General features: G+C 37.8%; 2 protein-coding genes across 6 annotated transcripts in view; both read left to right on the top strand.

Moving 5' to 3' along the window:
* naaladl2 (N-acetylated alpha-linked acidic dipeptidase like 2) overlaps positions 1–25,038 on the top strand; it is a 568,261-nt gene extending 543,223 nt beyond the window's left edge. For all 4 annotated transcript variants that reach the window (XM_026159034.1, XM_026159033.1, XM_026159032.1 and 1 more), the window contains 2 exons: positions 3,711–3,909; positions 20,423–25,038. In XM_026159034.1, coding sequence (XP_026014819.1) covers positions 3,711–3,909; positions 20,423–20,663 — 440 coding nt within the window. In that variant the 3' untranslated portion in view covers positions 20,664–25,038. The remainder of the gene's footprint in view (positions 1–3,710; positions 3,910–20,422) is intronic.
* A 2,312-nt stretch (positions 25,039–27,350) lies between these two features.
* LOC113016298 (uncharacterized) overlaps positions 27,351–27,783 on the top strand; it is an 88,982-nt gene continuing 88,549 nt past the window's right edge. For both annotated transcript variants that reach the window (XM_026159037.1, XM_026159036.1), the window contains exon 1: positions 27,351–27,555. In XM_026159037.1, the coding sequence (XP_026014822.1) occupies positions 27,411–27,555 (145 nt within the window). In that variant the 5' untranslated portion in view covers positions 27,351–27,410. The remainder of the gene's footprint in view (positions 27,556–27,783) is intronic.

Below are 27,783 nucleotides of genomic sequence, written 5' to 3'. Positions count from 1 at the left end.
TGTTTGAGATTTAACATGTAATTTATCTGTAAAAAGGGAACTGCTTGTGGATTAATTGCAGTTCATGTTCTCAATATACCAGAGCCGAACTGAATTGACATGACATGACATGACATGGTAGATATATATTCTAAATCATTATTTGAAACCACACAGCCTTTCTTTCCAAATTGTGTGAACTATTGGAAGACACAAATGCCACAGCAACAAGACTGTGTGCGCAGCTGAATGTTTTTTATTTACAATGTATTTATTTGAGTTGCTGTGTGCTTTACACTTTTTTTTCACCCTTCCAATGAACAAAGTGGTGTTTTTTTTCCACACACACAAAAAATAAATTAAATGCAAAGAGATTGATATGGAAAATTATATTATAAAAGGTTCCACAATATACAGTATATAAGTAATGTCTTTATATATACACAGCACAGTGTTATTAGTGTTGTTTTGTGTATGTATTTGTGGATTTCATGAACATAAGGTGGAGCATCTTGGTGCAGATTTGGATGACTTGCTGTAAGATTGTGAAATATGGCATAAACCTTGGTGGGCTTAAGGGGTTTAAAAATGACCTTGTAGCTGTCATTTATTTTATTTTTTGTGTAGTTTCTCTTTGTCATCATTTCCACGTGTCATTACATGTGCTCCTTTACTGTTTCCTTTCAGAGGTTTCAGTCTATTGGTGACATTTGGTGACGATGACTGAGATAAGACACCAGTGATCCCTTACAGATACACCCTATGATGAATATTTTATTGACGCTATAAGAGCTATAAATAAAATGACAGCTCTGGTACAACTGAAAATCTTTACAGCGCTGAAAGGTACATTACACTACCTCTTCTGAGATTTAAAAAAAAACATGCAGCTAGTTAAGAGAGTGTCCACTTCAACCTCCGACTGGGAGCAGATATTATCTTTCTTCATGTGAGCTCAATAATTACTACTTATAAGGAAGCACTAAAGAATATCCACTGGTTTACAAACCTGACAGAAAGAAAATTTACATTTTAGTTATTATGTATACAGAGTTTTAGTAACAAAGCTTGATACTGATACAGTTTGATACTTGGTATCTTTGACAGAACACAGGAAGGTAATGTAGGTTTAGTTATATTACCTACTTGGTCCTAATGCAAGTGTAATTTCAAAAAACAGCAACAGACATAAAACACTTTAATTAAAAAACTAAATAAAGACAAATGCAAAATCAGAAAGCCATAATTCTTGAAGAATACGTGAAAATGAGAATAATTTCCCTGAATATTTGTAGATTCTGATATAAATGAATGTTGAAAAAAAACATCACTTTAAAGCTCTTTCCTTTACTTCTTCTCTCTGCCTCTATCATCGCATGAGGCCATGTCCCAACTGTATACCCAAACACAAACACACTCACACACGTCCCTGTGTGTCAAAAGATGTGATGGATTACAACAATCAAACAATATTTCATGAGTCCCAGCTGGCTGCGAGAAGCCAGAGCCATTTAAATTTGTAGGAGAGAACTGCGCTCGTTGTCTATTTTTGTCCCCTCTGTCTTCCACTCTCCTCTGCAATGAGTCACGCTCTGTTCTCAAACCTACTGTGACACACTCTTATCTGAAGGAGCACAAACACGCGGGAAGGTCTGTCGATTAATATCTTGGAAGGCATTAGTTTATGCTGTTCTTTAGAATAATAACACATAATCCTCAAGAAGTCTGCCCTTCTCTCTTCTGTCATCCCAGGCAGTCAGCTCTTCACATTCTCCGAATCCAGGAACAACTTTCATACAGCTGAACCTTGCACGATGTCTGTATCTTTCATCTCCTTTTATGGGTTCAGTGAAGTCCGCAATCGCCAGATAGATCCCCTTTAGATTAATGGTAAATTAGGGTAATTCTAGCTTAAGCTCACCCCTGCCCAGTTGTTTTCTTTTTTCGTTTTTCTTTTTTAGATGTCTGTCATAACAGGTCTGGAGCAAAACAGCATAATACCAATAGTAATAGTAACCATATGAGAATACTTATGTATAAGTATCAAAAATAGCAAATCTTGCAGTGGTTTATTTTATTGTTATTCTTTAATGGAAATGTTAACAATGAAGTTTTGTGTTTCCTCTGGAATGCATGGGTCATCATTGTTTTTCTACATATGCAAACATGGAAAGCATAAAGGACATAATCAGCTCGTATAATAGAACAAATTAAAAATGACCTCTGTATTTTCCTCAGTCGCTATTTGGCAACAGTGTTACTGCTGTGCTTACTGCTGTGTACTGCTTATTGCTAACTGACAGTTGACCATTAAGAGCTGAACACCTGAACAAGAACCTTTGTCCTCATGCAAACAGTTGCATGGCAGATTTCAGCCTTTCCAAAACAGGCCCATTGAATCCAGCCAGATATCATTTAATAGAGCCAAGAATACAAGGCAATTAACTGTAAATGAAAGGTAATTGATTTGCGGTGCCAAATGTACTGTAAAACAAGCCTGCTTTGTGTTGACAGCCTAATGAGGACAACATTGCATCGTTACTGGATATGTATGCGCGTTAGCTCGATAGGGGGGATCTGTTTAATTTAGTGTGTTTAGTGCCCAGTTGGTGGAAGGTTTAAAAGAGAGACTGCTCAGATCACAAACTAATTTTGAAGCCAGATAGGGAACAGATGTATGGTCTAAACTTTTTGCTATGCTATGAGAAGAAGTAGTAATAATTTTCTATTGATTAGATAAAATAAGAAAATAACTGATTTCTGATTTTTCTAATACCCGCAGCTGATATCCGCAACGCATAGACGTGACCAGCAGCATCTGAGCATGTGACGCAGCTCATTCCTGATCTTTAAACTTGTGAAAACAGCATGCAAAGGCTAGCAGCTTTAACTATTTAGAGAAGTATTTCATGACTCTTCTTTCATCCGTCCATGAGCTGTATCAGTTTAATATGTGGTTTAAGTTTATCCCTAAATGACTTCTATTATTGTGGTATATGCTGAAGAAGGCACCGGTTATAACAGGGCAATTTCCCATCTGATTCTGGCTATAAGGTGCAATCAGACAAACCTCTGACTCTGCTCATTAAAATCAAAAACCTTGCCTTATTTTGACTTTCAAGGTCTTTGTGAATTTCTGATTTCCAGTGCTGCTGTTATTTTTAGATTGCTCCATGGAAGCCCTGTTCTGACCACTCACACGTGCAGTTTTATGAAAATCTATGATTGCACCACTTATTTTGCTCCAGCTAATACTGCAAAGGCTGCTGTTCCCAGCAAGGGCATCTGACATGCACGAGACTCCAGACAATGCACCGCAGTGTTTTATTGTGTTATATTTGATACCGTGTCGATCCTGACAGCTGACCCATGGGGTTTATGCTTTGACATGTGATGTAAACTTGTGTTGCCATGCATTAATTTTGTCTGTATTTTATACATAAGATCACCTTCAAATGTGATGTGGCTTATAAGATAGTGATTTGGTCCTTGTTACAGGCAGTCCAGTCCTGAAACAGCCCTTAAGGTGTAAATTGTTCATTTCACAGGTCTTGTTGAGACATTTACTCCGAGATTTTGGTTCTCAAACTTTCAAACCACAACCTAGTGACTCCATATCGTCTCTCTTTTTAGGCTAATATTTTTTTGTGGGCATAGCTTAAACGCGATATTCTTTTTCATCCATTGTTCCTGTTGTTTTTCTTTCTTTCTTTTTGTACATATCCGTCTAGACAAGAGTGCACTATCGCTGCCCTTGCTTTCCTCAGCCTCCGCTCTCAGAGACCATGCAGCTTTCTTCCAGTCAGAAACTATGCGGCCGGCAAATGACCCAAAAGAGCGTGACCCCTCCCACGTGCGGATGCTGAATGATGTACTCCGTGACCTGGAGAAGAGCTTCATCATCCCACAGACACCGCCTGGAGTGTACAGGTAGGAGAAGAGTTATTGCTTCAGAGTTGCAACATTGGTGTAAGGAGGTATAAGCATTCCATTTACCGTTAGCCAATGCACCCCCAGGATACCGATGCTTTCAGTTTCAAGACCTGCAAGATTATGTTACATAATTAAATCTCCACAATCTTGAATATATTTTAATTAATTGTTTGACATTAGAAGTTTCATCCTATATCAATGTGGCTGTTTTCTCTGTGTTTTTATGGGTCACCAGTTCATTTCTTTGCCTTTTTACATTGTTAAAGTTTATTATTTATTCCACATGGCATTAAAAGGTCTTAAATCTAAGCTAAGCAAACTTGGAGATGACTGGAACAACATTCTTCTCAGAAACCTTTTCCACCTTTGGCTCACTCACAGTTGCCTCCTCCACATCACCGATGGCACAGTTGGTCCTCCTACCTCCTTGTTAGCGTGGTTTAGTTTGCATGTTCTCACATACCTACTCAGCTCCCCAGCCAAGCCATTGCATTTGCTGTGCGCTCCAGCATCACATACCACTTATCAATGATACTAGATGGCATTTTCTCATTAAAAAAGAAAGTTGTGTGTGATAAAGTTTCCCTATTGATGAAGTCTTTGCAAACTGGAATTTTTGAATAGTTAGAAATATGCGTATTTGTTGACCGGCAGTGTTCTTTCCTGCCTTTGTTCACAAAAAATGCCGTTGAGGTCTTTGCGTAGCATTTTTGCCAGCTGTTATCAGTCGACTCCACTAGTAGGAATATGTGGTTTGCACATTTGTTGGTTTACAAGATGATTTAAAAAAAACTGGTTAAACACTGCTGTAAGGCATTATTAGTGGTCAAAAATTCCACAGGGATGAAAAACTACTTGAGCAAAGCTCATGTGAGCAATACTCGAAACAAGTTTATTGTGTTCTATCCTGAAATGAAAGTGTGTTTCTTTTACACATCCTTTTCCAAAATGTGCCTCCCTGTTTGTCTGCATGTGCCTTCTGTCGCCCTCTTTTAGTTGTTGGAAGTTGGGTTTCTGCATTTTTGATTTTTCCTTTGTTTTTTGTGAAAACTTTATGGCATGAGCAGAAATGTTGATTCTGTATTAACAAGTTAACTTTTTTATTAAAGATGATGAAGTGAACAATCAAATGCTCTGCCCTCCATCACTGGTAGGTGCAGCCAAATTGTGAACTCAACTCAACATAAGTGGTCATTAAAACCATAAAGTCCATATGACAGAGTGCATAAAATTCACACGCAGAACAAAAAAAATACAGTGTACAAATATTGTATTGACATCACTTTGGTACATCCAACCAAGGATGTCTAATTAAATTCCTGCCATTTTGACTCCTCTCATTGTGTCTCTTTTTTCTGTCTGGACTTTTAAGTTTTGTCACTCCATTAGTTTATTTGTTTAAAAGTTTTTTTCCTCAACCACTAGCTAGCAATGAGGCAGTCACATTGCTTGGTATATATACCCTGGAGTTATTTAAATTCATGACTTCATTTGAAAAGGTCTTCTGGTGAGCTGTCATTAAACAGATAATTAGAGAGGCCTTTATTAAATGTCACCTGTTTAGCGTGCAGAACTCTTCATTGTGCGTGTGATCATGAGAAATATCCCAAAACTGTACACATTGATTGTAGTGGTGGCCCAGTGCAGCTGAATGAAAGTGGTTCAATCACTAGCTTATTCAGAAAATCCTGGCAGGCAAAGAACAAGCTTGTAGGTTACACCTGTTTGAACACAATGGCCTGTAGCCTGCATAGCAATGACTCATCTAAACAGTTCCCACTATGCCTGGGAAACATTTGGAACACGTGGCAACTCCGGAGGCCAAATCCAGGAATTCAAATTTGCTGATGAATAGAGCAGCGACAGTAAGGGATTACAGGAAAGATACTTTATCACGGATAGTCTAATCTCATTTCATTTTGGATAAGAGAGACCCTGTCAGCATTTGTAATACTGTAACACACACAGGTTCTTCAAATTAGCATCCTTTTGCTTCGATACCTTTGTAAGTGGGTAAGTCAGCTGTGCACTATGTTTATTCTCTGAACAGCTTCATGTTTCAGCTCCTGAAGCTTTTTACATAATCTTGTATTAACTACTTATTGACAGATTTTCAGTATTGGATTGTTTTTCAGCATTTTGGTCATAAAGTTCTGATTTCTGTCTCTCCCAACATTTGATGTTATTGTTGCTGCTTCTTTAACTCTGGTAAGCATTAAATGTGGTTCTTGTTCTGAAGCTGGTAAGACTAACTTGTCCTCTGCAGCAGAAAACCTCTTATAGGAGCTGGTGCAGTTATACAAACCACCAAATTACTTTTGGATTGGCTAACCTTAATGTCGTTTCCGTCTTAACGTGCATTATTCTTTTGTTTTTTGTGTTTTGTTTTTTAAATAGCAGAAAAAATGTTATTACATTAAAGAACTTTATATACTAACAAATCCTAACATAAGTAGTCTCAGCAGAGTTTCTCAATATTACAGAGGCAACCCAACAAACACCTTTGAGGAAGAACTTTGCAAAAGTGGGGGAAGAATTTCAACAGGACGGGGGGAAAAAAGTAAAAGAAAAGAAAAAGAAATGAAGTGAGGCCATGTACTTGGAATCTTAGGGTGAGAGAGGAGCCAGGAGACAACAGACAATAAAAAGTGAGCAGGTTGGTGGGGTCAGTAACTACAGGTCAGAAAACGTCAGCCCACAGAGCCAAAGGTGCATGCAGAAATGTGCAGGGCGAGGGCAAAGTAGAACAAGTACAGTCTAGTGGAGAGAAAACAAGTTCTCACTGATAGTCACATACAAAATATAAATATAAAGTAAAGAAGAGGATGCCAGTTTGCTGGATAACAGCACCACCTCTGCAAAGCAAAATTAGTCTTAAACATTTTTACTAGGCAAGAAATTCAATGAATTAACGTTTAACTACTCTCACGTTTTAACTAAAAACGATTCCCTGTGACTCCTGGGAGCCATTTAAGGTGCTGTTTTTGTGTGAAAACTTTACTTACTATCCCATATGTGTTACTTCACTGTTTGGATTCCTTTTTCTTCTAAACTATAGAAAACTGTAATGATGTATTTTTTTTCCACCCCTCTCATTCCAACCAGTTGGCTGAACTCAAACTTTTGTCCTCTTGAAGTTGTAACTCAGTCCAAAATTAGATGACACAAGGAGCACATAGGTGCAGGTACACTCGTTAACACCCTTCTACTGGTGGTGGGATTTCCAATGCTCATCAAGGATAACTACTCCGTAAACCGAGGGGTTTTTGTGGTTTGTTTTTAGCGCTTTAAGTGTCTCTTTTTACATCGGCTTCACAAGCAGCTTCTGTATGAGTTGTAGGTTTTATTTTGCAGTTTTAGGTATAATAATTCTAACATTCAGAAAAGTTTATCCTCACTAGCTTTTCGTCAATCCTCACAAGATTGGTTGTGCAGTGCAGGATAAAAATTTACTCATGTACCCTATGCTATTTATTTATTTATTCATCGTGATTCAATACTGCAGTCGATAGAAGCTGAGGAGCTGAAGCTAGCTACGGATTCAAAAGTCCATTCAAATGGCCAAGAGACCTCTTTTAACTTCAAACGAAGCTCATTTTCATTTAGACCTCCTCTGATAATATGAAAGGAAACTACAATGTTGTATTAGAAACACACAAATGCATCATATAAACTGGACCACACATTTAAACAACTTCTTAATAAGGCACATACCTTCTCCTGGAAAAGTTTGAATATAATAAATCGGAAAAGTATGTGAAGTCAACAAGTTCTTATAACTTCGCCAGTAGTGTTGGCACAAACCTGAATTTGAACTGCACAAGCCTCTTCATGCACAAGATAACGTTACGGATAAATCATTCACAGATGGATACAAGTACCTAACTTGGTATATACACTTTATATAAAATTGAAAATCAAAATGATTATCCTTTCCATGATTTATGTAAAAAAAAAACAAGAAAATCATTTTTCCCCAGATAAAATAAATTAGACTTGTCTCCTTTAGTGATCTTAGTATCAAATCATACATGTTAAACCATGGAGAAGTTGACTTTCGTTGGCTTGTTTCTTTGTTCGATTTATTTGAAAGCTTGGGAGTAGGGTGTTTTGGTTCCATCAGGGTGCTGGGTCTTTTCACTCAGCATCCTGAGCTAATTGTGTATTATCTTGGTATCATGATGATTTAGATCCTGTTTAAACACAGTTTAGTCATGTATTATATTCTGATATATTTGAGTTTTGTGGTTTGCCTTCATTATGATTTATTCCCTGAGGTTGTGTGTTTGTCTCACTCCCGTGTCGCCCATGTGAGTCTGTCATGTCTTCAGTGTTAAGTTCACCTCCCCTCTGTGTGTCTTAGGTCTGCATCTTTATGTTTCCTGTTTTATTGTGACAGTCTCGTGTTCCATGTTCAATGTGTTTAATTTTGCTTCCCCTCTGGCGTCATCTTCATTCGTATCAGCTATGTTCCCCATGTCTTTCCACTCCCCTCGTCTCCTCTCTGTGTATTTAGCGTGTCAGTTTTCTGTTATTCGTTGTCACGCGATGTCTCCAGGTTTCCTCATATCCACCCCAGGTTTTCATGTTTAAAGTTGTCACATATATTTTCTAGTTTTCCCAGTTTGGGTTTCGTTTAGTGTCGAATTGTTTTGCCTCACCCTTTGTTTTGTAGTCTTTATCAGCCACAATAAACGTCTCGCCCTTAATCTCGTTAAGATTCCTGTTTTGTCCACGTTTCGTTTGTCTGGATTTGGGTCCACTACTCTCCACTTCAAGTTCAATTCAATTCAATGTTATTTATACAGCAACAAATCACAACAACAGCCACTTTATATTGTAAGGTTGACCCTACAATACTACATCCAAATATATTCAAGTAATACTAGGAGTCCCGGATGGGCCCCTTACACCTCTCACTGGAGATGAGGAGAAGGTGGTTTGCACGAAAGAGTCCGAAAGGGAGAGTGATGGAGAGCATAGATTTAAACCATGTGAAGCGGAGGCTGATTGGCTCACAGGTAGACGAGAAGATCATTGGACTAGGGTAACGATGTCAGTATTGCGATTGACAGTGTGGGAAACCAGTAGTCATGTAAAGAACAGAAAAGCAGCATAACAACCAAGAAAGCAGGAAGACCAGTGATTACAGATGTTCCTTACTGAAATTAGGCTAAGCTTCATTTAATAGTGATTAGACTAATGTTAGTCAAGAAGAGAAGTTAGTGAGGCAGGTTTGGTGTGTTGGCAAACTAGGATCCTGTATGGCAGTTTAAACTGATTCATGAACAAATTCATTTGTGACTTGTAGTATGTTCTGCACTGGAGCTATCCTGTGCTGCTCTTTCTAGATTAAACCAGCTGAGTTCACTAATATATAACCTTCATGAGTGACATAAAATCAATGTCATTTAATCTGTTTTCAAAAATATTTCAAAATATCAAAAAATAATTAACATATCATGTACAGAGCAAATCGAAATTATTTAAAAAAAAAAAAACCCAGAACATTGCATTTGTAATATTACATCTATGTCTTACATTTGAACTTGATCAAATTTCACTTGCTAAGCAGGCCTTACCTTTGAAAAGAATCTGTTTTCTTCAACTTTCTTGAGGAAAAAAAACAGTTCCAGAGTTTGTTTGTGTGCAATTTGGCAAATAATCAGCTTATGTTTCTAATATTTCTTGATCTGTTTGAAGTGTTGAAATTTGCACATTTGAAATTTTAAATTAATCTACACTTCTCAAAAAAATAAAAAGCAACTCAGTTCTCTGTTATGCAGTTAAATGAAAAAGAAACTTTTCACGGGTCTATGCAGTCCACTAGTACACCCGTACTGCTGCCTTAGGATTTAAGAAGGTAAGTACCAGCTATGTGCTTCTGATCAAATGCATCAGCAAATGTGACCACCTCTATAAAAGTAGAAGTTTTGACAGTTTGTTGGTCTAGCCTGCTCAGGTATTAGCACAATGCCACAAACCTCCCATGAGTGGACCTCCCAGAAAATTCACCCCAAGGTCAGACCGTGCTCTGAGAAATTGCACAAACCAACAAGCTAAATCTCAAATACTACTCAGCTCAACTGTCAGGAGGCGATGATGTGGGCTTGTTTTGTGGCCACAGGCATCTTGCAGTCACTGTGTGCACCATGAACTCCTCTGTAAACCAAAGTATCTGTTCAACAACTAAAGCTTAGCTGAAAATGAGTGACACAAAAGAACAAAGAAGTCAAGCGCACCAGCACTATGTTTAAAAAGAAAAGAATCAAAGTGTAGCAATGGGACAGATTAGATAAGTCCAGACCTTAAACCCAAAATGCTGTGGCAGGAACTTACATGACAGAGCTGTGCATAAATGAATCCAAACAAACCTGAATGAACTTGAAGTAACATTGTAGAGCAAAGGAGATCAAAATTCATCTTCAACCATGTGAGAGAGACTGATAACAGACATGGACCTACAGATGTTTGGATAATGGGGTCTACTTCCATGGATGGCACACAGTCCTGTGAAAACTTTCTTTTTCACAACTACTCCGACTGACATCTACTGAGAAGGAAAAAGGGATGTCTGCAGTGTGCACCGGGGAGGCTGTGGAATGACATTACTCTTTTAGTTATTGAGTGCCATGCCATCAACTGGAAGGAACAAAAGGCTGCAGCACATGAAAAATGAACTTACTTTGTATTTATTATGTATTAGATTTAATTACTTTTTAATTGCAGGTGCCGGAGCGCAATTCTGGGTCGCTAGCTCAAGCACCGGTTAAGAAGCTATCAAGGGACTGCAATGGTCACACTGATTAAATATTTTAGCCTTTTGTGAAATATAAAATCAGCTGTTCTGACAAGGTCAATATAACTAACCAACCAGACAGCAGTCGACACTGTCACTGTGGCCTTCCATCATAGTTGTGGTTGTAAGTAACCAGATCTGACTACAGATACAAATCAAACAAGCGCGATAAGGACGTGACCTTGACCTAGTTTTCACCTAAATTAAATCAGCCCGAGCTTTTATTGGTATCTTCCTTCAGAGAACATTTGAACATGATATCTTGAAAACTGTGGATCCTAGACTCCCAACAGACAGACAGACAAAGAAAAGGAACCGATTTCATATTCCTCCCTTCAGGGGGAGAATATACAGAAAGCTTTTGATTACACCCCCACTTTGGACCTTTGACTAGTGATCACATTGTAAAGCAGGACAACAAAAAGCTACAAATTTAGAAGACCATCCAAGAAGAATATACATACAAGTAACCCTCACACTAATAATTTTACACAGTCTCTAAATCACATGCAGTTCCTCATTTGGGCAGGCATGATTTAAATCCCCATTAGCCATGTATCTTGGATTGAGTGGATCCACTTCTTTTTCAAGTTCTTATACATATGGAGCAGAACAGCAATAATGCAACATAAAACTTGCTTCACAGTATTTCACACATATTTATTCCTTCTGACAAAAAAAGTGAAAAGGGGAATAATTTACAATCCACAGTGTTTGATTTTCCTTTTTCACCCCCTTTTTTTCCCAGGCGGCAGCTTTTCAGGGCAGAGCAGCAGTAATTCATTGGCTCTGCTCAGTGCATGTGCAAGAAAGTGAGCGCTCCTAGATTAATTGATGAATTTATTTTAGTCAAACTGTCCAGCTTAAGAATAAACACAATGAATCATATCAAATTACATTTACTTGGAGACAGCTGACCTTGACTGATAGTGAGGACTTTTCTCGCCAACTATATTTCTGTCTCGTAACAGTAACACCTCAGTGATGTTTGATTTTAGCATCCACACAGTGTCTGGGGTGTACACTGTCTCCCCCCGACACCTCTTTAGCTGTCTACTTTTCCACTAGATTCCAACAGAATAAATGGCTTCTGCTGTTCAGTGTTATTCACAGTTTATGGCAGTAATAGACATGTTAATTGTTCTAGACTGCCATTAGCATCCAAGCTAAAATTAGCTGCTCCATCATGCCTGGAAAGCATTAAGGCTTAATAGCACTCATTTATAAAGGAAGTTACCATTCACTCACAGGACTAAGACTATTAGTCTAAGAGTGCTAAACAGTCTTTAAAATGTTTACTTTGACAACACGAGGTGCATTATATGCAACCGAAACACATAATTAGGACATTTTGTCTGCTCAGTGAGGCAGTAATGCTAACTAAGTCTTAAAAATGTCTGTGATTTGTTTGTATGAGAGTGTTGCTTTCACATAGAAAGATGGAATAAGCATTAAATTGCCATTGAATTCCATACACTGTGTTTCTGCTATAAAATATCATTTGAGAATTTAGGAAGTTATTGCAGCCTTATGTCGTCTCAGTTCAAAAATGAACTTGGTCTTGAAACAGGAAAGAAATCCAGGATAATGATTAGCCCTGGCAAAGAGGGTGGGCTTATGTTCAACTCTAGGCATAATTTTTAATCCAATTGATAATCCAACTAATTTGCAACTGCAACCGCTACTTTGTAGCAGAATGCTGCTGTGTATGCATCACAAAAAAATCCCCAAACACAGCTCTACCACAATAACACAACACACACCTTAACATTTGCTTAATATTTCTGTTCTTTGACTATATTTCTAAGGGAAGGAAGTGTATCATGATGGTCTAGACTTGATGACTCACTGTAATAATTCTTTGCTCCACCTAAATGTGTCCAACATGATGACTGGAGCTCACACTCAGCGGTTGCAGAGGTACAATTATTTAGATATTACCCTCGATAACAAACTTCAGTGTGAATTACATGTTGATGCTTGAGCTAAACAGTCCAAAGACAAATACCTTTTTCATTATTCTGAGATGAGGTAATTATTTTACAGAACTGTCCTTGAATCTGAGACTCTTTTTTTTTTTTTTTTTTTGGTTGTGTAGGTTGCTGCTGTACAAATAGCCAATAACGTTGCATTGTTTGGAAATTTAACAACCAGCCCGTAAGTGTTCTTAAAAGATACTAGTATCTTAAAATATACTCAAAAGGAGACAAATTGTGTGGACATTTTAAAAAAAAAGCAGGTCCTTCTGAATTTAATGCGATAGCAGATAATCTGAACCATCTAGCCTGTAGATAATTTGCAATAGTGACTTTAGATTTGGCTTTTGAGAGACTTACATGGATAAACTAATGGAGTCCATCTGTCATTCACTCTATTGCTTTTACTATGCTCACGGAAAAGCACTTTGGATAACACTTTAACTGTGCTTCTTGTGATACTCTTTTCTCTCTAATCTGTATTGCAATGTGTGTGTGTGTGTGTGTGTGTGTGTGTGTGTGTGTGTGTGTGTGTGTGTGTGTGTGTGTGTTCCTGTCTAGCTATCTTTGTGAGGACCAGAGGCGGAGCCAGACATTTGAAACACCCAGGGCTTAGCCCAAAGAGTAGTATGCATGTGGGATTTTTTTTTTTTTTTTTTTGGGGGGGGGGGGGGGGGGGGGTGTAGAAATGACTAAAAGATTAATAGGCTCTGTTCAAAAATAGGGAAAAATATATATCACATGTGCAGGACACCTTAAACTAGTTTTTTAATTAAGCAGCAAGGCAGAACAAGGTCAGGGCTGTATCAAGACACAAGGACTAAACCCCAATTCAACCAGACCCAGAACTGATCCAGAATTAAAACAGGACTACAACAGTTCAAAATCAGGACTACTGAGGACTTAACCAAGACAGAACCAGAATCAGAACTAGATGATAGTAGCACTAAAAATCATCATAGACCTGCACTACACTTATTTTTTAATTCTACCAAAGTCCACTATTTAGATTGAGAAAAGTTTATATAATTATTTAGCCTTGTTGTGCAAACAAGCCTGCAGAACTTAATAAATACAGAATTTGAAAAATAACAAACCTAAAAAGAAACACTAGGTACGAGATACATGAGGACCTATGATACGGTGATACTTTTGGTAAACAACCATTTGACTAACATGTGTGTCTCACCTGCTCTTGTTCATCTGTTCTGTCCTCGTTCTCCTCCATCTCCCTCTTTGTGCTGACAATCATCAAATATACAGTTGAAACCAGATATTTACTCTTCAGATAAAAACACTTTTTTAATTGTAACATCAAATCAGACTAAATGTTTATTTTTTTAGATTGATAAATATAAAAACATATTTGTTAACTTTAAGAGTAAAGAGAGAAACTATCTGTATTTCTTAATAGCAAATGGCACCAAATTGTATTCAAACTTGAGCCACACTTATGGAGCTCCACGATTCTTTTCCTGGTGTTTTGGTTGATATCTCTTGATTTTCCCATGTCAAAGAAACAGGCTCTGTGTTTTGCCTTATATGCATCCACAGCTGTGCCAGCAATTTACTCACATGGACTCTACTAACCTATCAGAAGCTTCTTCAGCTCAGAATGGAATCGTCTGGAGTTTTCTTATTAATTAACAATAAATTTAGTGTATATGTACTCCTTAATATGATGAAAGTGATAATAAATAGAAGCTCTGTCTCTCTTTATTCTGACATTTAACTAATTCAAAATATATTTCAATATTTATCTAAAACAAAAGTTTACTCTAAATTGATGTTGTACAGTAAAAATGTTTTATGTTTTCTCCCTAAAGTGTATGTAAATATCTGGTTACAAATGTGAATATCCTGCTGTGAACTGAAATCCCTCTTTTTGCATAGAAATATACTGAACAACATACAAAGCATAATATATAAAATAACATTTACCTGAGTTTTTTCTTTGAAAGAACCCTCTAATGTCCATTCTTATGTTTCAGTACATAACTGAAACCGATTTAGTCGGGGAGGGTAAGAACTGAAAATATGAAATAAACACACGTAAGCTAAGACTCTCTAAAAAAAAAAATAGCATTTGTTCGGCTTTTCATTTCGCCATTTGTTGATTCACTTGAAGAGCAAGTAAAATAATATTGGTCAAGTGATCAGTTTCATATCAATCTTTCGTGATGCACCGTCATATTTACATTATTTGTACTGTACGAATGATTTGCTTTGGTACCTGGTCAAACTTAAGCTCTCCTTAGTATGGCTGGCTCCGTCTCTCCAACAGCGCACTCACGGGCAGCAGCTGCCCCGCCCCCTCGCTCAGTCGCTTAGTGCCTGAGCTTGGATCATACCAATATCAGGGGGGGATTCACGCACAGTCGTAAATTCCCACAGTGTGCACTATGTGCTTCGAATATTGTGTGTACTTTTTGTTTTATACAGTTGTCAGCCAGGCATCTAACTATGAAAAAATTACACTCCAAAATACCCCGGGCTTCTGACAAAACAACCCGGGCTTAAGCCCCGTAAGCCACCCCCACGCTCCGCCCCTGGTGAGGACCGAAATCTGCATTCTGCTATACTTGTGAGAACCAACAGTCACTTGTGAGGACACACAACCCGGTCCTCACATTTTTGAAGGCATTTAAAGGCATTTTTGAGGCTCAAAATGGGGTTTTAGTATCAGGGTTACAATTGGGTTATGGTTAGGGTTAGGCATTCATTTTTAATAGTTAGCGTTAGGGTAAGGAATTAGGGAAACCATTATGTCAATGAGGGTCCTCACTAAGATAGCTGAACGGGGTTGTGTGTGTGTGTGTGTGTGTGTGTGTGTGTGTGTGTGTGTGTGTGTGTGTGTGTGTGTGTGTGTGTGTGTGTGTGTGTGTTTTACACAAACTCCTGTGTAAGAAAAAACGTCTCCTATAATCATAAAATGAGGACAATCTTAAACCATGAACCTTAAGTCAATAACGTCTACAATAGCTGCATTATGAAAATACTTACGTACTAAAGTGCTGGAGAATTGATGCACAGGTTAACTCTGTTCATTCTGTTCACTTTGCTGTTTATTTTTAAAGCACTTGTAATGTCTTTTCCATTAACATGCAAGATAATGACACCTGGCTCCTTGTTAACAGAAGTGATAATAACCACAAATGTGCGCACACTATCACTGGGAGGTCTGTGAAGTCCTGCAGCCTTAAACTCAAAGTGTGTGTTTGTCTCTTGCAACCGCACATGCAAAAATTCTGAACTTTATATTTGGTGTGATGTTTTTTTGCTTGGGTTGTAGAGAAAATGATTCCACCTCTTCTGATTAAATTACTACAAGGATCACCAGCGACAGTGAAAGGCATGTAATACCAAAGAGGAAAATCTGTTCCAGTAACACAAGGTTTAATCAATATAAAAAAGCGTAACGTGAGGAAAACCAACATGTACAGTACAGCTGATAGTCTCAAAATTAAAAGGAGAAAATGTCTTTTTTTGAAGAAATTTAAAAAAAAATCTGAATTAAAGAAATTTGGAATTGAGCCTTTTGGAATTTCCTGGTTTTGCTGTATTATTATTGCAACACAGCCTGAGGGCAGATTGTGATCATGGACACATGGACGTAGCTTCTGGATCTGAAAAATTAAACCAGTACATAGGAGCCTAAAAACGTGTATTCCATATGAAGGCCGCAAGATGCTGCAAAAAGACTTTCAGTCCCAAGTCTAGAGAAACACAGCTTTCTGACGTCTCCTCTGTGAACACTTTCCTGCTCAGTTTATGGGCTCAGTCACCTATTTTGGTTATCCTAAATAAATAATTAAGTCTGTTTTGTTATGCTATTTTTCGATTGTGGCTCAAGAGTTGGCAGTTCGTCTTGTAATCGGAAGGTTGCTGGTTCGAGCCCCGGCTCCAACAGTCTCGGTCATTGTGTCCTTGGGCAAGACACTTCACCCGTTGCTTACTGGTGGTGGTCAGAGGGCCCGGTGGCGCCAGTGTCCGGCAGCCTCGCCTCTGTCAGTGCGCCCCAGGGTGGCTGTGGCTACAATGTAGCTTGCCATCACCAGTGTGTGAATGTGTGGATGACTGGATGTGCAAAGCGCTTTGGGGTCCTTAGGGACAAGTAAAGCGCTATACAAATACAGGCCATTTACCATTTTCACTAATGGGAGTTATCTGGCTAATTTATTGTTGATCAAAAGTCCTAATTTCCTTCGGGATTAATAAAGTATTCTGATTCTGATTCTGAATAGCCAATAAATTTACAGTCAGACCCACCGTTCTTCATTACATCCATTTTTTGTAAAGACAGTCCTAAACTCAAGGCCTTAAGACAGGACTATAGTGGATGATGTCACATAGCTACATGCATCTTTTATACTGTCTGTGAGTGTTATATAGTTACAATATAAAATACTACAGACAATAGAAAAAAAATCTAATTGTAATCAATATCTGGTGACCACTAAACCAAACCCAGTTCTGTAGATACATCCAGAAACAGTTTTTGGAGATACTTGACAGATAGGACACTTCATCTTTCCCAGTTTCTGTCTTTACGTATATAGTTCTGGGAATCCATCAGCTGATAGTTTCTAAAACCAATTCTTTTTTTCAGGGCTTTCAGAAGTACGAAAATCCAGTAGCTCAGCCATGATAGTCCATGCCATAAAGCTCCCAGTTTACGGCCTTTGCGCTGTGGTTTGGAACTCTGATTCAGTAGAGTGGTGGCAAATTTTACGCCAATGTCCCTCAGAACTGGGCAAGCCCACTCTGTCAAACACTTCTGCCTCCTTGGATGTGTCATCACTTACAGTTGATCAAAGACTATCTAAGAGGGTAATGAGCTTTTTAGAACAGCTCACAGTTTCTCAAATGTTTGTAAGTAAAACTGTATGGCTACTGTAGGTGCTTGATTTTATACACCTGTGGCAATGTGCTGTGCTTACAATATCATACATTAATTGAAATAAAACTAATCATAATACCAATGTGGAGGAACTCGGAGGCAAAACAACTGGAAAGGTCTCATTAAAATAACAACATAGAACATAACATAAGTGTGATGTGAACTAAAAACTGGGCGGAAAAATGTTTGTCAGATATACATTTGCTATGCTGGTGAAATTGAACGTTAAGAGCTTTTGGGAGAGTATTTATCTTTACTAATGAACATGATGAACGAGTCAACACTTGGAATATCCTTTTAATGCTGTGAGCAGACTTAAGATGCTTTCAATGTTTAAGCCAAAAAGTACATTCCAGGTAAAACCCTTACATGATCTTTTAACTTTGGGAAAACGTGTTGAGTTATGCGTAGGACAACTTTGACTCCTTCTAACAGCATCGGCAATGGTAAGAGTGAAACATCAGTCGAGTCCAGTCAAACTTCCTCTTTCCATTCACTCATGTTACATTTATACCCCAGGTGTTGATTTAAGTAGAATTTATCTGAGGCACTACATGCAGTAACCCCCACTGACTGGCCGATTAAACCAACTGCAAAGCATCAGACTTGGGTGGAACTGTAACTGATTGATGTTGGCTTTCAAGTTTATTTTGACTGTAATATCACTGGGACACGAAAGGAGGTGGCGGTACTAACTGTGATTAAGGATTATATGAATCACTCAGATCTCGAATTCCTCCAGAGGAGGAAAGACTTTTCCACTCCCTCCCTTCCACAGCCACTCATGGGGTACAGTACATTGAAAAGAAAAGGCCTGCAGCTCATATAGACATAAAGCTGCAATGTTGATATTAAAACATCAAACTCAGGACACAAATCTAAAGTTAGTGCAGGGCAATCTCCACACATCATATGCACAATTATTTTAACTTCTCTGCCAATTTAACTTCTATCACTGCATTAGAGAATGCTTCCAAATAACAAGACAAAACAAAAAAGTATGAGGGAGGTTGTAATTGACTTGAAAGGAAAGTTTCGTTTAGTAGTAGAGTAGTTATTGCTGGCCAGATTTTCATACTAAGTCACTGCCAAATATTTTGACACCTATTCCAATGATCTTTGGAATATATCAAAGTGTCTCACATGCAGGAGCCAAATTTTACATTTTGATATTCCATGTATCATATATTCTATGACCCTATTGTACCTTTGTAAATATTGCACCTAACCATCCTTAACTTGGAGGAGAAGCGTCACTGGTGTCATATACTGGTTTTATGTTGTAGAGCAGATACAGAATCTTCATAGCACTCTGACTTTGAGTCTAAATTGTGTACTGAAGGTCAATGCTCCTTCACACCCTGCAGCCCACGACCTGTGTCTTAACACATGAAGAATCACTCCATTTACTTTTTGAGACTGGCAGTTCAGCCACTTTAAGAGAAATCAATGTACTTGAGCCCCGAAGAGCGCAACACTCCGCAGTCACTGCCTTTCTGACCTACAAATGAGTATTCTGCTACCCTCAAAGGCTCATCTCTATTTATATACATGCTTTGCTTTAGGTGTGTGGCAGCGAGTAGCAAATGTGACAAAACCACAAAGAGAAACAGAATGCAATTGTTTAAGGACAGTAGTTTGTGTTTTATAGTACGCTAATGAATTTCATGTGACAAAACGTTTGATAATTCTGTTATTGTCGTGACTTCTCGCAAAAATGCAAAAACATGACATGCAAAATGGGCCGGCCTAAAGTGCCATCTTGTTATACACAGATCCACGATATCACATGAGGTAGAGCTCTGTGGTGTTGATGGCAATGAGCTTTTCTGTTCCCAGGGAATCTCTTTCATCTTTCCCAACAAATCAAACAAAAACCCTGTGCCAAGTATAAAACAGCATTATGTTGTTATGCTTACTCTGTGTGTCCCTATAAAGACTTATGAAAATATATGAAAAAAATATGAGCTGTCAGCACAATGAGTGCTCCATTTCATTGTTACTGTTCAACACAGATGTTAAAAATCCAGTACATCTGGCAGTCATCTAGAATTAATAGAACATTACATTATGTATGTAACTAGCATTTGGAGTTTTAATGGGCTTGCTCCCGCTTTTACCAAATTTATATCCATGTTAAAAAGATTTTATGCCTTTAACTAAACCGGAATTACTTGAAAGACTAACTCACAGAACGCCTCTTTACTGCCTGTCTTTTTCAGTTTTTAATTTGTTGTAAAAAGGTTATTGTTTTGATGGCTGTTGCTTTTATTATTATTATTATTTCTTTTTGCATTTTGAAAAATACAAATATGAAATGTGCTTCACAAATAAAACTGCCATACTGGATAAATGTAATCATTAATTTAATTTAATTGTCGTGCTACATTCTGCTATTATGAACTTAGATGTAACTTCAGATAAACTAAAGGTGCACATAGCAGCATTTCAGACGTATTCTCCACGAAACACCTGAAGATATCACATGACTATTCATGCACACGTTTTCATGTTAAATGCATAAATGCACAGCAGCTGCTCCTCTATAGAGAATGAGCTCAGCAACCCCTGTAACTTTTTATGTTTAATTAACCACTGATGGTGAATGCTGATGTTTCTGTTGTCTTCCTGAATCGGTGAAAAAGAAGTGACTGATTTTACTCAGTGAATATGGTTGTCTGCACCAAAGTTCCCAAAGTTATTGCCTACCACTGAGCTTTAGACTGGGTAGGCCTGGGGGTCCTAAAACGGATTAGTATGGATGTTAGATATATACATTTTAAAACATGCCTGAGGTATTTAGTGACACTCTCTTGTCTTTATGTCCTTCAACAGGAATCTGTTATACAGCCTTCCAGGAAAGACTCCTCAGTTTTCCATCTTGAAGTTCCCTCGGGAAGCTGTCCTGCCTTGCAACATCCCCAGCAAAACAATCAAACACAACTCCGCAAACAAAGAAGTACTTTTCCATAGCGCCACAAACCAGTCTCTGTCTCTCATCCTCAGGGCCATCCAGTCAGCTGAGAGGCTTGTGTGCTTTGGTTTGGACTTGTTTGAGAATTATTCAAGTGAATGAGGATTTTTGCTGAAACGGACGTAACTGGCACATATTAAATTAATTACGTTTAATTCAATGCAAATAGCAGAAGACAGCTGATCTTCTAACCAATCTTACCCATCATACTATAGTCCTGAAAAAGGTTTAAGGTCATAGGAAATCCATCTATTGAAAAAACAATGCTCAAAGACATTGGAGCTGCCATTCCATAGTATCACCAGTCTACAATGTGTAAAGTATAAAGGTGTTCACTTCCACACCTCTCCAGTAATTAGTGTCAAACGAATGACAGCGATATGCAGTTCATATTGTAGAGAGACATTTCAGAGACTTGACTGATGAATGTATTGAAACAAATTTAACACACACTAGGGCTTATACATGCATATGATGCTTAGACAGTGAGGTTCTTTAAATTGCAATAAATTCTCTTCCAGTGAACGTAATAAACAGCATTAGTACTTTCTTAGTAGTTTACACCAGGTATGTAATTTGTGCCTGAAAAGTTTTCATCAGGAGCAAATCCCTGCACAAGATTACGAGCTGTAGACACATTACTAAAAGCTGTTGTAAAGCCAGTGGGCAAAAATGGTTTGGGTCAGGGTAACTTTGACAACCTTGAAATCTTGTTTATACTAGAAAACAGTTAACTTTGCACTCACTGCGAGCACAATTGCTGGGACAACAAAATTTGGGAAAGCTGCTCCCTAAAATGTTCCAAATCCGATTTTTCATTTGGCGTCAAACCAAATACTAGCTGCCCAACCAAATGGCTAGTTTGATTGGTTAATTAAAAAGCAGCCAATATTTTTTAGCTAATCCAGAGGCCTTTTTCTGTTTTATTAAAAAATATTATAAGAATTAATAATAATTAATTGAATGTAATATAGATTTTGCCTCAGGATGCAAACAGTTTATAAATAAAGTTTTTGCTTTGGGGCAGGGGAATGCAACGTTAGCATTAGCAAAGTTAGATGCAAATTGAAATATTCTTAAAACTCAGCTCTCCGTGTGGCTTCGTGTAGCAAAAAGCCATTCTAGTATCAGCCTACCCAACAATCACCCTTTTGCTGACACTGTAAGCAGTGTCTGCTGCATTTGATGAAGCGCATCAACACAACTCAACTTGACACAATAACACAAATAAAATCAGCTCTTCTACAATTTCCATGTTGTAGCATAGTCAACAAAAAGGATCTTAAAGGTAGCTGTTTTAAATATGTCTTCATAGATGACTATGTGCAATGCCATTAATTTCTCCTGCTGATAAAACCAATATAGCTCCTCAGTGTCAGGTGAAAAGAAGCGGTTGTGTAATCCTTATTTTGAAGTATGAATGGTGGCTTAAAGCTGGGACTGGCTGTGTCATGCAAACGCCATATGAGAAAGACAAGTAAGAGAAATGCAAGATTAGAAGAGGGGCAATCAATAGACTAACACAGTCAACGTTAGTGTAAAAGGCATTTTTAATCATCTGAACCAGATATCCTGTTTGACTACTCAGAAAACCAGTCCAGTGTAGTATTGCTGACAATCTCAGTGTCTACATCAGGTAAATATATTGGAAAATAAGTGAAATATTTTAGCATACATTCATTTAGTTTAAAGCAGAATGAGCAGCAGCACACACTGTAATGGCAGCTGGATGAATGTTTACAACCATTATGCCCTGTTTGACAGTTGCTTTCTATCTCCATTTGTCATTTATCCCATTTTCTCAGTGTGTGCACAACATACTGCAAACTCCTAGTGTTCTAAGTGACAACAGTCCTCTGTCTCTTTATTCTTCACACATTCTCTCACTAATTATTATCACAGTCAAGCAATCTCTCTCATTCTGCATCAGTTTGCTCACACGACAAGACACTTCTGAGTCTAAGGCTGATGTGCTCTTTTTAACAGCCTGCACATGCATGGATGGAGAGCTGAGCAATAAATCTCTTTTTTCATTAGCGTTTTTAATTAATATCGTGAAATTGTTTGGGAAACAAGTAGAGGATTGTTGTGAGCAAGAGCAATAGTATATCCTGGTTTGTGGTTTTTAAGCTGGAACCAATCTAAAGCTGTGAATGACAGATCAACAGCTCAATAATCCTTGAAATAACAAGAATCATGAGCTATAAATAATAGAAAAATAACTGGTTTCAGGTTTTTTGTAGTTAGGCATGATGTTTGTAATAGTGGTGTCTGTGATTATAGCAATGGGGAAAAGATAACAATTTTATACGTAATATTTCTTATCTTGACTTATTTAAATTAGTTTGAATGTGATAGACTTTTGTAGCATAATTAAGGGGTGGGAGGGTAATGGATGGGCTTAGAGTTTACATCTTGTAATTTCTTATTAAACTGGAGATTTGTACAGATTACACACTTATAAAATGTTCTGAGAAATAATTAAGCATCTGGAGAGATACCAACAGTGTTGACTACAATTGTTTTTCTTCCCCAGATAATCTGTCTGCTCTCTCATGTGTTTTAGTGTTTTTGCATTAATTGCGATGCACTCAAATAGTTGAATTTCAACCTTTCAAATCTCGTGCTTTTTTTTTTTTATTATTTCCTCTCAATTTCTAGAAAATATTTGATACGCAAAATTTTTGTAAGCTAAACTGATCATTTCTACACATGTTACTATCCAATTTGTAAATAAGCAGAAATGCAATACTGATTTGATAAGAAAAAAAAACTCTTCAGGGATCAAAAAATGTAAATGTCGAATGCTTTAAATAACGTGCCTTTTATCAGAGGAGAAAATGCTTTAATTTATTTAAATGGCATACCAAAAACTTTAATTGACTGACCGTGGAATCTCATCAATAAGTTACTGATGTGGCATTAATATATCTGATTATCACGATCGTTTATTGGAGTAGCATTACACTGCATTTTGACTATATGCAAAACAAGTTTTAGTGGTGATGTAATTGTTTAAGAGTAAACACAGAAAACCCATTCTGCCTGTAGCTAGCTTAGCTATAGATTATGGACTGGCTGCTTGTGGTAAACAGACTGGACCAACAGCTGTAACTGTAACATCTGTTGAATTTTGTTAAATCCAACTTTTGAAAACTGATTGTTGTTACTAAGATTTTTATTTTTTAACTAGCTTGCTGTTTTAGCTAGTTAACAGATATGATAATACATATGTCATGTAATTAATCGAAAATTCAGTCATTACAAATGGCTAAAGGTTTTAAACTATCATGCATGCTGTGCATTACATACAAACCAGGCACATCAGTGGACTACCAATACAATAAGCATGTTATGCCTGCTCCGGTTCAGGTCTTTATTTTGAATATTTAAAAGACGTATCTTCCCTTTTTTTTTTAAAGAGTTTCGTTGTTGTTTGATTAGTCTTTGTACACTTTGTAAAGTAAATGTATTGTGTGTTGTGTATTGTCCATGCGTGAGACATACTGATCCTGTCACTGTGTCACAGACTTAACATACAGTAAGCAGACTACCGTCCTAGATGGACAGAAAGTAGGTCTCACCTTAAAAGCTATTCAAACATTGTCACTGAGCTCTATGCATGACCGACACAAATATTATTGAGTGATACTACACATTATTTAATTACACTGTAAATTACCTAATTATCTACCACATACAGTTAATCCAATTTTGACAAACTAAAAGGTCAGTTTGATTCCATTTGGTCTGATGGGTTACAGTATGGTCAGTCTGCTTCACAGCATATGTTTTCATCTTTTTTAGTTTTGGTTTATACAGTAATTGCATGAGCCATGCAGAGTGTCATCATTACTTCACAATTTTGTACATGGATTATTGTTTTTGGCAGTTGCTATTGTCTGTTAATACATTGTACATAAACAACCAGAGGTTCACCAACTTTTTTTTAAATGAAAAGGTTACAGGCATGACAAGATAATAAGGGTACGAGGATAAAATATCACGTAAACATGATTATTGCAGTACAAATTGCATAATTGCACAAACACAGATTCACCCTACCTCTTAAGAGGTCTCAACCCACAGGTTTAAAAATACTTGACCTGGCTGAACTGTGAGCTGTCTACTGTGTACAGTATTTATTTGAAATTTTGGACAGTTAGGCTAAACTGATATGCAATGTGAAATATATATTTTTAATAAAATTAGACAATACTGGAAACTGCTGTATTGTGGAATTTGCACAAAATCTGAATGTTCTGTTTTCTAATTCTCAACATTTGCATTCTGCAATTATTAATCACACTGTGTTGTTATTGTTTTTCTTAATTGTATATTTAGAATGACCTGGTTTCTTATGCATGACATATTAACACTAACCCGCTTATGCAGGTTGTTGGCATGAATTTTTTGTCCTCTTCACTATGTAAAGTCTTGTTGAATTTTCAATGCAATAAAAACAGTTTTAAACTTCTGCCTTCATTTCTGCAACTGTAAACTTACATGTGCCATTATGTTTTCAACATCTGGAATAATGTTAGAGTAGTAGCTAAGTTAGTCACTTTAATTCCAAATTAGGGTGACAATAGGGATTAAGGTTAGGTTATCTCTGTTCATGAAATTGTCACCTATAAAAAATACTCACACCGGAAAACTTATGAAAGTAGAACTGCAATTCTGAAATACATGTAGGAATATGTGCTTGTTTAGAATATGGCTAAATGGTTAAAACACAACCAAAAATGTAGCTCTATTATTAAGAGTGATTATTAAGATGAAAGCAAACTAAATTAGGGAAAGTAATATGGTTGGATAAGGAATAAACTGAATAAATGAAAAGAAACACTTGAAGGTCAATACACTTTTTTGTCAACTATTATTTGCCTGCAAAATGAGTGTGACAATAAAGCTGTCAGTTCAACAATCAATCTGTATTCCTAGCCTGACCTATGGCCACAAGCTATAGGTAGTGAAGAGGAGAAATGAGCTTCCTGAGAGGAGCTCCAAGACATAGTGAGGAGTTTAATCATTCAGAAAGGGTTCAGAGTAGAGTTGCTATTCCTCCGCATTGCAAGAAGTCAGTTGAGTTGGTCATTATGCCTCCTTGACACCTAATATGTGTGTTTGGGGCATGTCCAACTGGCAGCAGGCCCTGGGGCAAACACAGGATATGTTAAAGAGAGATTATGTCTCTCAGCAATGCTTTGGTATACTCTCTGAAGAGCTGGAGGGTGGAGGTATTACTGGAGAGTGGGCAAAAACAGATTTTAACATTTCGGGTGCCTGCTCACATCCACCCAGCTCAGTGTCACCTGTGAAACAGAGTTTTAACTTTTTTATGTGCATAGGGTACACTGATATGAATTCCCAACTTTACCAACACAACACTTGCTTTCAAGGTTCCCCTTGCTTCTGATAGGTTCAGGTTAGGAGAAGCTGGGTTATGGGTGTTGTTATTATTATTAATATGCATGGATTTCTTAAGCTTTTATTGTTATATTGGTATTTGGCTTTCCACTGTCAGAGCTCTCAGAACTCAGAAGCCTGAGAGATGAAACTTGTTTACAAACTTAAATAAGTCCATGTACTTTCTTTGTTCAAGCTATTAAGGCAACGGAATCTGGATGACAGCACCTACACAGACATGCTTTCCATCCTTAGCTTTACTCCATGTTGAGCTATATGGAGTTGACCTACAGCTCATTTATTTCAGCATGATGCTCCAATGCTGTAAACAGCTTGTGCTGTAAGGGAGTTTTTAGTCTTCAAGCAGCCACAAATGTTGGGTGTGGTTGAGGTCAGACAACTTTTGGGTGAACGTCCATGACAGTCAGCAGTTCTTCTGCTTCGTGTAAGAGAGAGCTCTAATGTGTACTTGGCTGATTATCATGCTGCAGTGCAGATCTTTCAACACAAAGATGAAAAGGTGTAGCGTGTTCCTGTCAAGAGCATGCTAAAGCAACAGGAGTTGTTACAACACCAGGAAGAAATGCTGGCCAATCAAAAGCTCACAAACAATAACACACAGCACATTCTGATGTCAAAAAATTTGATAAAGATGCCCACCTTACAAGACAAAACCTCTGTTTTCCTTTTCTGCAAATCTTCACCCTAACAGGGCTTTTCTGAAGGCTCAGTTTGTCCATCTCCTTAAAGACAAAAGGCCAAAATGCATAGAAAAAGCTACGTTATGTCCCAAGATACACATGTAAGTGTGGACGTAACCTAAGCCAGATGCCCAAACGATCTCATCTGGTTCCTTTTGATGTGGAGGAGCCGCATTACTGAATGAACAAAATTATCGAGCTCCTCATCCTATCTAAATGCACAAACTACCCTTTTGTTTCCCATAAATCTCTGCTTCAAATAGAAATCAGTACATGGACATCAATGCTTTTTTAGCCATTGTACATACACAATATTTATTACCAATTTGTCTTTATCAATATCATGTTAAATGCCAGCACTCTTTCAAGTAATTTTGTCACATCTACTGAATCATCCCACATCATGCCTCAGCAGTATTTTCTGAAATATTGTATAAAATATTGTATAAAAGCGCTGCTTCTGTCTGTTTGCTCCCATCTCCTCTTTTATCACATTAAATCTGTCTTTTGCAGGCTGCTTCCTCTTTAAATGCTCATTATATTATTCACCATACCTGTTTTGAGCTAGCTTTGACTCAAACGTCCTTTGGGTGGATCATGCTCCAAACAGAAAGAAAGACCATCGAGCGCGCGCAGCATCCCGACGACAACGCGTGTTCGCGCGCTGCGAGAGAAGGGAGGGAGAGGAGGAGAGAGAGTGAGAGAGGAGATTGGGGGGGACAGAGATAGGGTAGTAAAAATGATGGCGACCGATTCAGTGGAGATAAGAAACCAAACGAGCCCCTGTCCCATCCCTGACAACAGTCTCAGCACTCTGTCCATCAAAATAACGCGGAAAAACCAGGACAGACACTGGAAGTTGCGGTTTATTTATCTGCAGTGCTGTGAGTACCGACACACACCACGACGTTTAGAGTCAAACACCGAACACAGGCTACACAAGTCCGCTCAGAAAATCATGGAAAATGTGCCGCATCCCTGTTTTAGGCGACGTTTGGTTTGTCGCAGCCGAATAAATTTATCATATAAACACAGGGTGTAGAAATGACTGAAAGATTAATAGGCTCTGTTTTGAGTTTTGTTCAAAAAAGAATGACTTCATATAGGGAAAT

This window comes from Astatotilapia calliptera, chromosome 23 (genome assembly GCF_900246225.1).
Source record: "Astatotilapia calliptera chromosome 23, fAstCal1.2, whole genome shotgun sequence".
Lineage (NCBI taxonomy): Eukaryota > Metazoa > Chordata > Actinopteri > Cichliformes > Cichlidae > Astatotilapia > Astatotilapia calliptera.
The sequence above is the reverse complement of the archived record's forward strand: the minus strand, read 5'-3'. Positions and strand labels throughout refer to the sequence as shown.